The following is a 15,546-nucleotide window of genomic DNA, read 5'->3' as shown; positions in this document are numbered from 1 at the left end:
AATACTTTGAACCACCATCACTACCAGAATCTCAAAATCTCAAACACACCCTTAAACTAGATAGGTGGCCGTGTTGAGCTGATATTTTCTCAAAATAATTTTTTTTTGTTAAGATGCTACTAGCATGTTCTAAAAAAAATTAAATCTACGACCTAAGTTATAGAACTTACTAAATCAAATAAGATGGTTTCATTTACTTATATGATAAAAAAATATAACAACAGTAAATTAACTGAATTTATAAAGAAAATATGATAATGATAACATGTAGGAAAAAAAAAAAAGAATGCTTGCCGAGTGAGAAAAAAAGTACAAAACTTAATTTGAAGACAACTTACTATCAAAGGATGTAATTGAAAAAAAAAATCGAGTCAACCCGAGTTAGCATGACAAACTCGCTACCTGGATCGTGAGGTTGAACTAACCTCATAAAAAAAAAATAAAAAAATACAGATGTCAAATTCCTAACAATTTAAATGTAGAAGGATAAAATTGAAAAAAACAATCAGCCAATAAATCAAAGAATGAGAACCAAGTTTGATTCAATGAACATATGACAATATACTTTTCAAATCTTACAGGCTAGTACGATTCCTAGATAGAGAAGAGAGAAAAGAGGAAGGAAAAGAAAAAAAATTTGGGATGCAGGTCATTAATTCATATGGATCCAATAATCTTGGTTAATGTAATAATATTATTAAAAAAACCCAATGATAATGAAAAAACAAACAAAAAAAAAGGTCAATGACAAATAAAAAAAAGTTGAATGCTTGCTGATATTATAAAAATATATCATCTAAATATTATTAAAATATACCAACAATCTTATTTGATAACAAAACAAAAATTAAATGAGAATAAGATAACCTTATAAAGAGAAAAATAAAAACAACTCAAAGCTCAATCATTAGTAAAGCAAACATTGAAGGATTAATTGAAAAAAAAATAATTTTTTTTTCAAAACTTGATTCGAGTTAGTATGTCAAATTCACGGTTCATTCGCAAGATCATGATAAACTTGCACATAAGAAATTGAATAAAACAATGGAGGTCAACTCTTAAGCAAACTAAATGATGAAGGGGAAAATTAAAAAAAAATAAATTTAAAAAACATAGAAAAAAACCCCTGAGTCAACTCGGGTTAACTAACCCGTGACTCGGGATAACTCCACATAGAGAAAAGAGAAAAAACCTACAAAACTCAAGGCCTCATAATCTAATGTTAAATGATGAAATTAAAAAAAAACCTAAAATAAAAGACCGAAGTAAAACCGGGTTAATTTTTGAAACTCGTCACCTAGATCATGAGACTAAGCTTACATCATAGAAGGCAGACACAAAAACATGATAATGTGAAATCCTTTATCATCCAAAATTAAAAAAATAAAATAAATAACAATTAAAACAATAAGGACCAAATATGATATAAAAAATAAACAAAAAAATAATAATGAAGGACTAAATTAAAAAATAAAATAAATTAATATAAAAAAATAGCAATCAAAATAATAAAGATCAAAATTGATATAAATATAAATTGGTAGGATACACTTAGTTTTTGGAAGGGCTAGTACAAGATCCGAGGTTGAATTGATTATTATTTAAAAACTATGATAGAAATAGAAAAAAATTCTTGGACATTAGTTTTTTTTTTGCTTTTAAAGGCAATGTAGACATGTCAATGTGAACTAAAATGTGCAACCAAAAGGTTAAAAGATCAAAAAAACTATGAATTTTAATTTTCAAATTTTTGTTTTTAAAAATATTTAAGTTATTTTATTATGCACTTAAAAGGTAAAAAAAATTGATTTGTTTTCTATTAATATAACAATGACAAATGATTCCAATACAAAAAAAAAGAAGTTATTTTACCCCTAATAATAATAGTTAGTTAAAAATTTTTGTTTGTGAAGAACAAAATGATTATTTCATGATAAAATGTATCTTGATTTACAATGAAATGCAAGTATTTTTATTTATTTAAATTTTAATGATTCTAATTTCTACGAGACTCACTTTCTGCTGGCAAAGAAAGAGTGACCATTAAACAAAATTCGCTAAATTAAATTTAAGAAATCGTTGCGGACGACATGTCTAGACTGTGTTGATCAAGATAGTTAAGAAGGACAGAGAACTGATTAATTGAATTGATTCTTGTAAAACACTTGACTTTGTCCAGTTCATGTTTTTGAAAAAATCTTTCAGTAAATCAAGCACACTGAGCGTGCTGCTTGAAGTTGCTAGCATCGATGATTTTAATCTATACGGGAATTCATGTCTCTGTCAAAAAAGGCTCATCATCAAAAAAGTTGTGACTCGTGTTCATCCTGTGAGTTCTGGGTGGGATTCTTCTTCTTCTTCTTCTCGTTAATTTTTGTACACAAGGACAATCCATTTCTCTGAATTATCACCACTGGATCTAGGAGCTTGCGAGAATTTTAGGAATTCCATGTTAGACTAACCCGAAGCTCACACACTAGTTTCGCTACCTGAACAGTAGTGTTATTCTTCAATTTCTTCTTTGCAAAAGGGCACTGCCATGAATTGAGGAGGACTTTAGGAGGTCGGTCGAATCAGAGTTTAAAGCAAACATTCACAAATGAAAAAAGTCTCTCATTCGCGTGTCTGTGTGTGTGTATCTATAGCTAGGAAATGTCTGTTTTCTCTTATCTCCTTTAGGATAATCTTCAATATCAACTGTTAAATGCTTTTCCAGCAAGTCTTTCTAGTATCTCCTAGCACATATGTTTGGTAGTGTGGTTATGGTTACTTTTCAAATAATTTTTCGTGAAGAAATGCATGTCAATGATATTTTTTTTATTTTTTAAAAATTATTTTTGACATTAACACATCAAAACGATTCAAAATATACAAAATATATTAAATTTTAACTAAAAAAAATTTGAATTTTTTGAAACGCGGTTTGCACCACGTTCCCTAACGGTTTCTAAAACGATTTCTGCCGATAAAGTTGTAGATTGCTGTTTTAAATATGAGAATATATAACTTACCTTGAAAAATATCTGAAACAGCCTATCATGAAAAGTGATATAAACGTGGTGACTCGAGAAAAATAAAAAAATTGATATAAACAATAAAAAAAAAAACAAAAAGAGAAAAACAGAAGAGAAAGAGAGGTGGGGCTCAACCAAGTTACATGATAGCTTGGTTGTGATGAAAAAAAATCAGTCCAAGATAGCTCTATCAGGCTGAATATATATTTTGTGTTATCATCTTCCTTAGTTGTTAGCTAAAGGAATCAAATGTCTTACAGAAGGGAATATGAAAAATTACAGTTAATTTATCTCTTCCTGTGAGGAATAAATTAATTAATAATTGGTTATAATTCCAAAGTATAGGTGAAGAGAAAATAAGTCCGAGCGGAAAACATTATCTGTATATTTAGCTGCTTTTCTTTTACTTTTTAGAACAATTGAGGGATGTTTTGTTTCGATAGCAACATTCTTAATTTTGTTATTATTATTTAAAAAAGGGGAAAATGACGACTTAATTTTTATTCTTGTCTGTGTTCTATGATAATGGATCAAAAAGGACCATTTCCTTCTGTAAAGGCTTTCATCAATTTGCTACCTTTTAAAACAAAATACACTTTTAAAATCAGGTTGATTCTTTGTGTGGTAAAATGCCACTAGTAGATAGCTATGGTCATGTCACCACAGTGAGGAGTGGAGTTCTTGTCCCTGCTAATGGAAGCAAATGGGTGGAGTTGATTGGTTACAATACTTGGAATAAAAAAAACTACATTGAGCTCGGGGAAGACTACTTCCATCCTGCATGTTTTGCCGGCACATGCAAATCAGGAAAACAATTTATGGAGTTCCTCTCAACTCATGTCAAAGCTGCTGATATTCCACACATATCTCCTCCCAAAGCAGGAATTCCAACCACATCAGGACCACTTACAAAACAGAATGCATTTCTGCTGTTGGAATGGATTCGGGAGCTACAACGCAAAGGTATCTCCATTCCAAAAAAGTTCTTAACTTGCATAAAGGAAGGTAGCTGGCTGAAAATTAAGATTAATGATTCTCCAGGTTACAGGCCACCATCAGAGTCATTCCTACTTGCTTCAGATGGTGGGAATTCAAACTGGGGAACCATTTTGCAGACTGGAACTGTGTTTGTTGATATCCCGTGAATTGACCAGAGTTTTTATGGTGATAAAATCAAGGAGTACAAAGAGGAGCTAAAGAAAATTGGAGTCATGTGCGAATATAGGGAAGCGTGCGCATTTATTGGAAATTATCTGATGTCTCTTGGAGCTTCATCCACTCTGTCTAGAACCAATGTGATATCAATGCTCAATTTCATCAAATTTTTGAAGCAAAATTCTCTGTCTCTGAATCACTTTGTTAGTAGAATTAGAGAAGGAAGATGGCTAAAAACTTCCCATGGGAGAAAGTCTCCAGTTGGATGTGTGCTGTACAATGAGAGTGGAAAATTGCAAGGCAAATCAGTAAAATACCATTCATTGATGAAGATGAATATGGTAAAGAAATTATTTCTTTCAAACCAGAACTTCAGTTACTTGGTTTCATAATTGACTTCGGTGGAAATTACCAGATGGTTGTTGACAACATTTTGTCTTCATTTCTGTCTTCTCTGACAGCGGAGGTTCTTCTTTTTATATTAGATTGCATGTATCATTCAACATCCCCTAACAAAATTGCCACAGAGCTTGAAAGTAGGAAATGTTTGAAGACAGGTATGGGCGACAAAAATCCAGGTGATTGTTTCTTTTCTGATTCAGAATGGTGCTGCCTTCTACAGGTTTTCAACAGTGTCCCATTGATAGATCATAATTTCTAAGACGGCCGCATCGCCACTCGGAAAAAATGAGTTGGAGCAGTTGGTGTGACGGTAGATTTTGAGGAGGTTGTCAAGGTGTTTGTCCAATCTTTTAAGCGGCAAGCAACATTGTCTTCCATTACAAGAGAGAATGTTTTTTCCTTCTTTCATGCTACAGAAAGCTAAAGAGAACTTCTCATAAATTTCCTTCACGTCTGACGATGTGCATCCGTAAAGTGAATTGGTTGCGGACTCGGCTCGGTGGCTCGGTGGCTATAGATCTCGAGGAAGCTGCATTTTGTATGGTCCCGAATGGGAGTCGATCTGTCCATTTACCCTCCTTCCTTTCTGACAGTTTAGAGTAATGATGATAATGACCATTTTTACGGGAAAGGCATTCATGAATATAAGAAGGAGCTGAAGAAGATGGGAATTGCTTTTGAAGTTAAAGGCATTCATGCACTTTTGTTTTTCGTGAACGAGGACAATTAGTCGGCGAGGCAGACTTGTTCACGAGCACTTCAGATCCATATCCATCCATGAGTCGGGGCAATTTTAGTGTAGGCTTTTCTAAAAGTTTTTTAGATCACATTCACGAGTAGATATAGTTAAATGATATACTTGAGAATTGATTTTGTTTAATTATGAATTTAGTTAAAATTAAATTAAAGCTTATTTGAATTCTAATCATGTTGAATCATGAATTGTTGAATTATCGAGTTGTAAATATTATATATAATTCGCTAAACTATGTTATTTTTCTAATTAAATTTTAAAGTTTGTTATTTTTCTAATTTTTTAGCATGCAAATTAAAAAAAAAAAGAGAGAGTGATAAGATACTAGGAAGACTCGAGGAAGACTTGTGCACAGAGACGAATAATTGATTCCACTTTTCTGTGTCTTTATAGCCCTTTTTCTCTGGGTAGCTTAGCTTTCAACCTTTAGACTATTACAGCACTACTACTTCTTGTGCAAGTTTTCCACCTTCCACCACAGTTCCTCTTTTTTTCTGGTTCAATCATGGATCGACTTTTGTCTGTTAATTCCTCTTAATTCTTGTATCAATTAGAGGACTTTGATATCACAACTTCTGTTGGATTCGGGTGTTTGCGCAAAAATATATTAATTTAATGTTTTTAATTTATTTAATACCATAGTTATTAAATCCGGACTCACCTCAGCTCTCATCAACCCATAACTCTCATAATTATGCCATGAAAGAAACCAAGGTGCACATTTTATTATAATATATAACCAAGATCTAACTTGTCAAATAGATATTGATATTTCTAATAACCATTCCTTTTAGTTCCTAATATATATGTCTTTTATACCGAAGTTATTACATTATATAACAATACCAAAACATTAGTAATAGTTTATTATTTATAATATATGATCTTTCCTACTAAAAAAAATTAGCATCATGATTCACTGAGTAATTATTTACAAAATTTGCAATTTTTACCATCTAAATTTACATGATTTATATGCTTGGAAAATAAAGTCCTAGACATTTAGATATAATGCAAAATCTTTCTTTGTTTTTTTTAAAAAAATATAAAGAAGATTCATTTTAGAATTAACTACTTTTGAGATTTTAATAAAATAGAAGAAACATATTTAATATGTCATTTTATTTTTATAATAAATAATAAAATAAAAATAATATATTATGGAGCAGAAATAACACCGTTCAAGATACATTCATTAAGCACGTTCATAAAAACAACGATTTTATTTGGGATTGTGGTGACTTTTATTTTTTTAGTATTTTTGCAAAATATATTTACCTTGAAAAACAATATTAAATTGATATTTTTTTAGTATTTTTTGATAATTTTAATATGCTAATATAAAATATAAAAAAATATAAAAAAATAATTATTTTAATCAATTTTCAAGACAAAAAACATTTTTAAAAAGCATTATACATCACAATACTAAATACAAACTATTTTCTTTTAAATTTTTGATTTTACTGTTATCCAAAAAAATTAATTTTGAATTTTTTAAAATACTAAAACATTTTTATATAATTTTATCAAATTATTTTTAATCATTTATAAAATATTGAGACTTTGTTTTGATGTTGTTTATATATATATATATATATATATATATATATATATATATATATATATATAGAAATTTGCTTTGAAGACCGACCCTGATGAGTTTTCGCTCAAAAAGTAATGCAATTTACAAAGCGTCCCATCATATCATTGGGTTGGTCCTCGATCAATCTTGAGATTTGGTTTTATTTTATTATTAAATAAAATGGTTTTTTAGAAGGATGATGTTATAAAGTCTATTCACGTCCATGACATAGTTGCCTGTTTGACATGTGTCAGCTTGGACGGGCCTAAATTGATGAATTCTGATGTGTTTGTCTCGATATTTAAGAAAAATAACTTCATATATATATATTAAAATTTTAAGTTCATAATAAAAAAAATTACTTGCAGATAAAAAATAAATCAGCAATGTGTTACATGTTTTTTAACATTTTAATTTTTTATTTGTGATAAAACGCAGAATAATTTAATAAAAAATAATTTAAAAATAAAATTAATAAACCTAATAAAATCTATAACTTGACTCGTAAATTTATTGAGTTAATTAGTAAAACCTCAGTTGATTTAAAATGTTCATTTTAATATTAAAATCTTGATTTTTTTTCAAGAGAACAACGCTGTTTTAAAACATTTTATTTTAAAATAAATTTAATTAATTTGATCAACCCATCCAAATCATAACTCAACGCTTGGATGAGTCAAAAACCGAGTTGGTTTTTATAACTTTGCTCAAAACAAAACAAGAAAGGAGTCTCTGCCTGTCTATTCGTATCCCTTTGTTTTCGGGGTTTTTTTTTTTCCCCTCCAAGGCAATCCCTTTTTCTTTTTGTGTACTTCCCTGTGAAGGAGTCTGTTTTAAGGCAGTGTTTGGTCCTAGAATTTTTTTAAAATTTTAAATTTTAAATTTTTTATTTTAAATTAATATATTTTTAATGTTTTTATATCATTTTAATATATTAATATTAAAAATAATTTTTTAAAATTAAAAAAAATATTATTTTAATATAATTTAGAATAAAAAACAACAGTTGAGATATTACCAAACACCCTTTAAACTCTTAGTCTTCCTCTCTTCACTTCACTGGTCACTACTACCACTACTAGCAAACTCCTCTTTCCTTTTGTTTCCTTCAAAACCTCTACTTTCTTCCCTCTGTAACTACTCAACTTCACTTCACCAGTCACTACTACAAGTCCTTTTAGTCATCCTTCAAAACCATCAAGGATTCTTTTTAGTCTTCCTCTCCTCACTTCACTAAGTCACTTCAACCACTACTAGCAAACCTCTCTTTGCTTTTGTTTCCTTCAAAACCCCCACTTTCTTCCCTCTGTAACTACTCAGCTTCTCGTTTTTTCTTTCTGTTCTCAAGAGCAGACATGGAAACTCCGAAAGAACACATAGAGCACATAAGAGAAACAACATTCTCAATAGGAAGAGAAAAGAACCCCTTGGCTCCCATGCTTGATCAGGCTGTCAAGTATCTCTCCGCTGAGCTTTACGCCAAAGATGTTCACTTTCTCATGGAGCTCATTCAGGTTTCTTTCTCCTTTCACTTCCTTTTTGTTTTTGTTTTTCTTCGTCTTATCATGTTTATGTTTTCGTTTTATGACACAGATATGTTTACTATGCTTCATGCTGTATGTTTTCCTTTTCGTTGACCTTTTCTTCTTCTTCTTCTTATTTTGTATCGGCTGATTGCTTTGCTGGTGATTAAAACGGGGAGTTGTAATTTATATTGTTTTTCTGTTTTGTTGAATTGAGATGTTAAAGTCAAGCTGAGTCAATGGCTGGCTTTTTCTTACTATTTTGGCTGTTACTTTCAGTGAAAAAAAATGGGTTCTTGTAATGAAGTCATCAGGCTTCCTAATTTCTTTGATCATTCAAGGTCTTTAACAGTTAAAATAAAGAAAATGGGATGAAGAAGGAATGAATTGCTGTCATCATGGTTTGTTGTACTTGATGGAAGTTTTTGCATTGAACCATATACTCACTTTCATGTTAGATTTTGGATCTTTTAACTGCATCTTATACACTACACAGGCACACACACAGAGTTTAGTATCCATTGATTCCAAGGTGAACTTTTCTTGCACAGAATGCTGAAGACAATGAATACTTGGAGGGGGTGGATCCTTCACTTGAGTTTGTTATAACATCTCGTGATATAACAAACACCGGTGCACCTGCTACTTTGCTCATGTTCAATAATGAGAAGGGCTTTTCTGCCAAAAATATTGATTCAATTTGCAGCGTTGGAAATTCCACTAAGAAAGGGAATCGAAAGCGCGGTTATATTGGGGAAAAAGGTAAAAATTGGCTCCTAGATGCATCACATGATGTTAGTTTTTCTCAGTTGTGTTACTGGCTAGAGTCTTGTAGCTTCTGCTAGCTGGATCAAGAACCCTGATTGTGAAGGTGTTATCGTACATGCTTGTCTTGGTTTTCACTAAACTATTTGGTTGGATTTTCGTTTTTGAGTCTATATTTGCTTCAATAACAAAACTTGCAACCAGACAGATTAGAAACTGGTATTTTTTTCTTAGTTATGAGAAACATCAAACCCTTGTAGTTTTGTCTGGAAACTCAATTAATTGAACCTGGAAAACATGCCCGCGTAAACATTAAAATGCGGATGCATTGAACTAAACACTACTCAAACGCACATATGTGTTGGGGAGTGACCTGATGCGTTCAAGAACCTAGCTCTGAAACAATCAGTTTACTTTAAAAAAAAATTAAGGCCAGAAAAAAGAATGAAAAGATATGAACAGACAATTTTTTTCAATTGTGGAACACTGCATAAATCAGAGTGGACAAATGGAGGCTCACGGAATGACCATGGGCTGGCTTGCATAAAGATACAAAATATGATAAATTATGATAAGAGTTTCACAGGCTTAGCAACTGTACCATACATTAAACCATAAAACGAGACTTGTTTAACCCTATAACAGCTCTTGTTTATCTTCAAATTCAATCTAATAAACCTTGTTATGGATTGATCTGCAGGGATTGGATTCAAGAGTGTGTTTCTTATAACTGCGCAGCCTTACATATTCAGCAATGGGTACCAGATACGATTCAATGAAAATCCCTGCCCACACTGCAATCTTGGATACATAGTTCCTGAATGGGTTCATGAGAGTCCATCTCTGTCTGACATCAAACAAATTTATGGTTCCACTTCTATGCTTCCGACTACCACGTTGATTTTACCTCTGAAGCCTGATAAGGTGACAGCTGTGAAGCAGCAGCTGTCAAGTGTTCATCCCGAAGTCCTGCTGTTCCTTTCAAAGATAAAGCGCCTTTCTGTCAGGGAAGATAATGAGGATCCAAGTCTCAACACTGTTAGTGCAATAGCTATTACCAAAGAGACTAATTTTGTGACAAGGAAAAACATTGATGCCGAGTCCTACACACTCCATCTGTCTGCAGAGGAGAATGATGATGAATTTGCAAAAGGATGCAGCTACTACTTGTGGAAGCAGAAATTTCCTGTCAGGCAGGAAAACAGAGTCGACAGGAGAATGGAAGTGGAGGATTGGGTGATCACTTTGGCTTTTCCTAATGGAGAGCGCCTTCTTAGAGGAATGAAGTACTCTCCTGGAATCTATGCATTTCTTCCAACCGAGATGGTGAGCAACTTTCCCTTCATAATCCAAGCAGATTTTATTCTAGCATCATCAAGGGAAACAATACAATGGGACAACATATGGAACCAAGGAATCCTTGATTGTGTTCCCTTTGCTTTTGTCAATGCATTAGTCTCATTAATCAAAACAGTAGATGATGCTCCAGTATCTAGTTTGCCTCCAATGTTCAAGTTCTTGCCAGTCCACAGCTCCCCCTTCGAAAAGTTGAATATAGTGAGGGAATCGATTAAATCAAAGCTGGCTGAAGAGGATATTGTTCCAAGTGAGTCATACACAGCGCAAAAGTTCTTTCATAAACCGCGCCAAGTTTGCCGATTAATGCCTGCTTTCTGGAACATACTGAAGATGGCAAGGGAGCGAGGAGTGAGCTTGCACAATCTTTCATCCCATGGTTGCTATGTTCTGAATTTTTCTTTTGATAAACCAGAGTATGATCACATACTGGATTTCTTGAGGGTGGAACCGGTAAGCAGTGAGTGGTATGTAAAGTGCATCCAAGGTTCTCATATTGTAATGGGAGTCTCAGAGGAAACATACCTGGAGCTTCTTCACTTCCTTGCTGTTAATTGGCATTCCTTGTTTTACCACACAGACATGGGGAGCATTCCACTCATTAAATATGTGGGTGTTGATGGGAGCGTGTCTTTGTGCACCGTTAATGAATCTGCTCAGTGGTATGGTAAAACTCTGTGCCTTTCACTTCTGTCATCTCATATCTCATGGTTGATTGATTGGAACAGGGAATTCCGATGCATGGCAAATCATTTTTTTATGCCAAGAAGTACACAAGAAGCTATCCGGTCATCATCTAGCAAAAATGAGGTGTTAGAATGGCTTGGAGATCCTGTTAAAGTTACTGCTTTAAGCGTAAATGATTATGCAGTTCTCTGCGGAAATCAAGTCAGTAGTGACCGGAAGCTTGTCATTGCCTATGCTCATTTCTTATATCATTCATTCTCCAATAACTATCTATCAGGCAGGGAAGTTGCCCCTTTATGTGATAAAATGCCACTTGTTGATAGCTATGGTCATGTGATTAAAGCAAGGAATGGGGTTCTTGTCCCGGCTCCTGAAAGCAAATGGGTGCAATTGATTGGTTATAATCCTTGGAGGGGAGAAAGCTACGTTGAGTTAGGAGAAGACTACTTGCATCCTGGATATTTTGCTGGCACAAGCACAGAGGGAAAGAAACTCTTGGAGTTCCTTAAAGCTTTTGTTAAAGCTTCTGATATTCCTCACATACCTCCCCCGATTGCTGGAATACCTACTGCGTCAACACCACTTACCAAACAAAATGCATTTCTGCTGTTGGACTGGATTCGTGAGCTGAAACGGAGTGGAATTTCCATTCCAGCAACGTTCATGAATTGCATAAAGGAGGGTAGCTGGCTGAAAATTACTATGAATGGCTCTCCTGGTTACAAGCCACCATCACAGTCATTCCTACTTGGTTCAGTTAACAGAAGCTCAGACTGGGGAAACATTTTGCAGAATGGATCCGTGCTTGTCGATATTCCGTTGATAGATCAAGGTTTTTATGGTTATAAAATTAACGAGTACAGAGAGGAGCTAATGACAGTCGGAGTCATGTTCGAGTATGGAGAGGCATGTGAATTTATCGGGAATCGTCTCATGTCTTTGGCAGCTTCATCTACCTTGACTAAAAGCAATGTGATTTCCATACTGAAATTCATCAGATTTTTGACGCTAAATCTTCTTCCTCCAGATAAATTCATTCTCAGAATTAAAGAAGGAAGGTGGCTAAAGACAGGTGGGGGATACAGGTCTCCAGTTGGTTCTGTTCTATATGATCAGGAGTGGACAATTGCGAGGCAAATTAGTGACATCCCTTTTATTGATCAAGATTACTATGGCAAAGACATCCTTGTTTTCAAATCAGAACTCCAGTTACTGGGCGTCGCAATTGGCTTCAGCGGAAGTTATCAATTGGTTGCTGATTACTTAAAATCGCCTTTATGGTTATCTTATCTGACAATGGAGGCGTTTCTTCTGGTTTTAGATTGCATGCGTCATTCTAGTTCTGCTGGCAAGCTAGTTATCGCACTGAAAAGCACAAAATGCTTAAACACAACCTTGGGCTACAGATATCCTGATGACTGTTTCTTGTTTCATCCTGAATGGGGTTGCCTTCTAAATGTTTTTGGTGGTTTTCCATTGGTTGATAGTAATTTCTATGGAAGCAACATCATCTCTTACAAAAAGGAGTTGAAGGACCTGGGAGTAAGAGTAGACTTCGAGGATGCTGTCGAAGTGTTTGTTGATACTTTCAGGAAGCAGGCATCTTCCATGACAAAGGAAAGTGTATTTTCATTCATATCATGCTACAGAAAGCTGAAGGGAACTCCACACAAATTTCCTTCAGACCTTAAGAAGTGCATCCGTGAGGAAAATTGGCTGCGGACCCGACTCGGTGATTATAAATCTCCAAGCAACTGTATCCTGTTTAGTCCTGAGTGGAAGTCAATTTATCCAATTACTCGCCTTCCCTTTATTGATGACAGTGACAAATATTATGGGAATGACATTCATGAATATCAGAAAGAGCTGAAGAGTATGGGGGTCATTGTTGAATTTAAAGCTGGTGTGAAGTTTGTCGCTGCTGGTCTTCGTTTTCCCCAAAATCCATGCCACATAGCTCGTGTGAATGTGCTTTCATTGCTGGAATGCATCCGTGCTTTATTGCAAGAAAAGGACTACTCCTTTCCTGAAATATTTCTGAAAAATATTTCTCAGGGATGGTTAAAGACCCATGCTGGTTTCAGGTCTCCGGGCAACTGCTGTTTGTTCAATTCCCAGTGGAGTTCATACGTGAAGCCTACTGATGGACCATTCATTGATGAAGACTTTTATGGTTCTAACATCAAGTTGTATGGAAAAGAGCTCAGTGCAATAGGAGTTCATTTAGAGGTAGAAAAGGCGTGTTCATTGCTTGCCAGTCATCTTGATTCCCATTCTGAGTTTTGCACTATAGTTCGAGTATATGATTTCCTGAGACAACATGAGTGGAAGCCAGATGGTGATGCAACCAGAAAGATTTGGATTCCAGATGGACTTGAGAATGGAATGTGGGTTAACCCAGAAGAATGTGTTCTGCATGACAAAGATGGTCTCTTTGGTCTTCAGCTGAATGTATTGGAGAAACATTATGAGCCAGAATTACTTCTTTTCTTTTCCAGTTCATTCAAGGTTAGATCCAATCCTTCATTTGATGATTACTGTAAGCTTTGGAAGGTTTGGGAAAGTTTAGGACGCCCATTGACACATGCTGAGTGCTGTGCATTTTGGAAGTGTGTTATGACGCATATGAGCTCAAAGACAGAGAGAACTCTCGCCGATGACTTGGTAAAGCTACCTGTTATTTTGGGCTCTGGTGAAATAGTGTTGTTCAGGAAGGCTGACGTTTTTATTGCTGATGACCTTCTACTGAAGGACCTTTTCGAAAGGTTTTCATCACGCCCAATATTTGTCTGGTGTCCCCAGCCAAACTTGCCTTCTTTACCTCGAACTAGGTTGCTTGATGTATACAGGAAAATTGGGGTTCGCACAATATCTGAGTCAGTGCAAAAGGAGGAATTATCATTGGCAGATGGTGTGGAATTTAGTCAGATGAATCCGAGGAATGCCATGATTGGAAAAGAGCTGGTGAGACTGATTCTTGGCTTTCTAGCAGATCCTTCTCTTGATATTGAAGCAACAAAAAGGCATGGAGCTGTCCAGTGCCTCTTGAACCTGAAGGTCCTGGAAACTATGGAGGCAATTGCTGTAAGCTATAGTTTACCGCTTTCTGATGGGAAAATTCTGAAGGTGGAGAACGCACGCAGTATGATTCGCTGGGATAAGGAGAGTTCAAAGTTTCTCACACAGAAGATGGATGAAGCTGGTGGCCAGAAAAATCTTATTGAATTTGCAACCATTTTTTCTGAAGTAATAGCTCGGGGGGTGCTATGGGATAAAGAAGATCAAATAAAAGCACTCTCCGAGCTGATCAGGTTGGCTTTCGTGCTGAATTTTGATGAACAAGCTGTTCAGTTCTTGATGAAATCCAATAATCTTCAAACTTTTCTGGAGGATGAGGAGTTCCTTGCTGCTGCTTTCCCTTCTGTTTAGGTATGTGTGAACCCATAATAGCTGCAAGTTTGCAGCCTTCTGTTTTTTTATCCCCTTTCCTTCATCCAGCACCATTTATCTGTCTAATAGCGTTTTATTTTGTTAATATCTATGATGGTCTGAACTACTGGACCAGATATGTACGGGAGATCAGGGTTATGCTGATTCAGTTAGTCTACTATCAAGTAAACTTTGGTTTGTGTGTTTTTCAGCTTTGTTCACTCTGCAGCTGCATGCGTGGTCAATTTGAAGTATAAAATGTTGTGTAATGAAATATTTTTCCGATTGCATGTGTGCCTTGCCTCTGTGATCGCTGAACTCATGCATGTTCTTGTGCCATTTAGATTTAATTTTTCTATTTGGGAGTTATGATTCTCTGTGGATTCTTGTTTGTACTAAGAAATTTTACAAGATTGAGAAGTATGCAGGCCCAACCTTAACTGCATTGCAGTACAAAAGTGGAGTTTGATACCCTTATACATGATCGTGCATATCAGCCGGCATCGGAATTCGTGCATGGAATGAACACACTAAATAACAAAAATCACGCAATGAACATCCTAATTCAACAACTCCTATCATGGAGCTTTGCTATTGATAATCGATTTAGCACTGCTCATGTGGTTTTGTGTGCCATATTGTAGACTTTTTTTTTATTACAGAAGGTATCCGAAGTTCATTGCTTGTGGTATATATATAAACTTCTGTATGCTTGATGTGAGCAAATGGTGTGTGCCAAACTGCCTATATATTGACAACTCGGATATAGCCATCATAACTCGAGTATTTGATGAGAATACTGAGGATTTGTCATGAGCATCCTGGATATCAAGATTCAAAAGGAACAGACGAATATATAAATTTTCTTTTCAGGCT

General features: G+C 34.7%; 1 protein-coding gene across 1 annotated transcript; it reads left to right on the top strand.

Annotated features, from left to right (window-relative positions):
- The first annotated feature begins 7,987 nt into the window (after window positions 1-7,987).
- LOC7484870 (uncharacterized) lies at window positions 7,988-14,960 on the top strand. Its single transcript, XM_002318721.4, has 3 exons — window positions 7,988-8,424; window positions 8,985-9,195; window positions 9,899-14,960. The coding sequence occupies exons 1-3, from the start codon at window positions 8,266-8,268 to the stop codon at window positions 14,668-14,670; spliced, it is 5,142 nt and encodes a 1,713-aa protein (XP_002318757.2). The 5' UTR covers window positions 7,988-8,265; the 3' UTR covers window positions 14,671-14,960.
- Window positions 14,961-15,546: the final 586 nt, after the last annotated feature.

The sequence above is a fragment of the Populus trichocarpa genome, chromosome 12 (genome assembly GCF_000002775.5).
Source record: "Populus trichocarpa isolate Nisqually-1 chromosome 12, P.trichocarpa_v4.1, whole genome shotgun sequence".
Taxonomy (NCBI): Eukaryota; Viridiplantae; Streptophyta; class Magnoliopsida; order Malpighiales; family Salicaceae; genus Populus; species Populus trichocarpa.
This window is presented reverse-complemented; position numbering and strand designations above follow the sequence as displayed.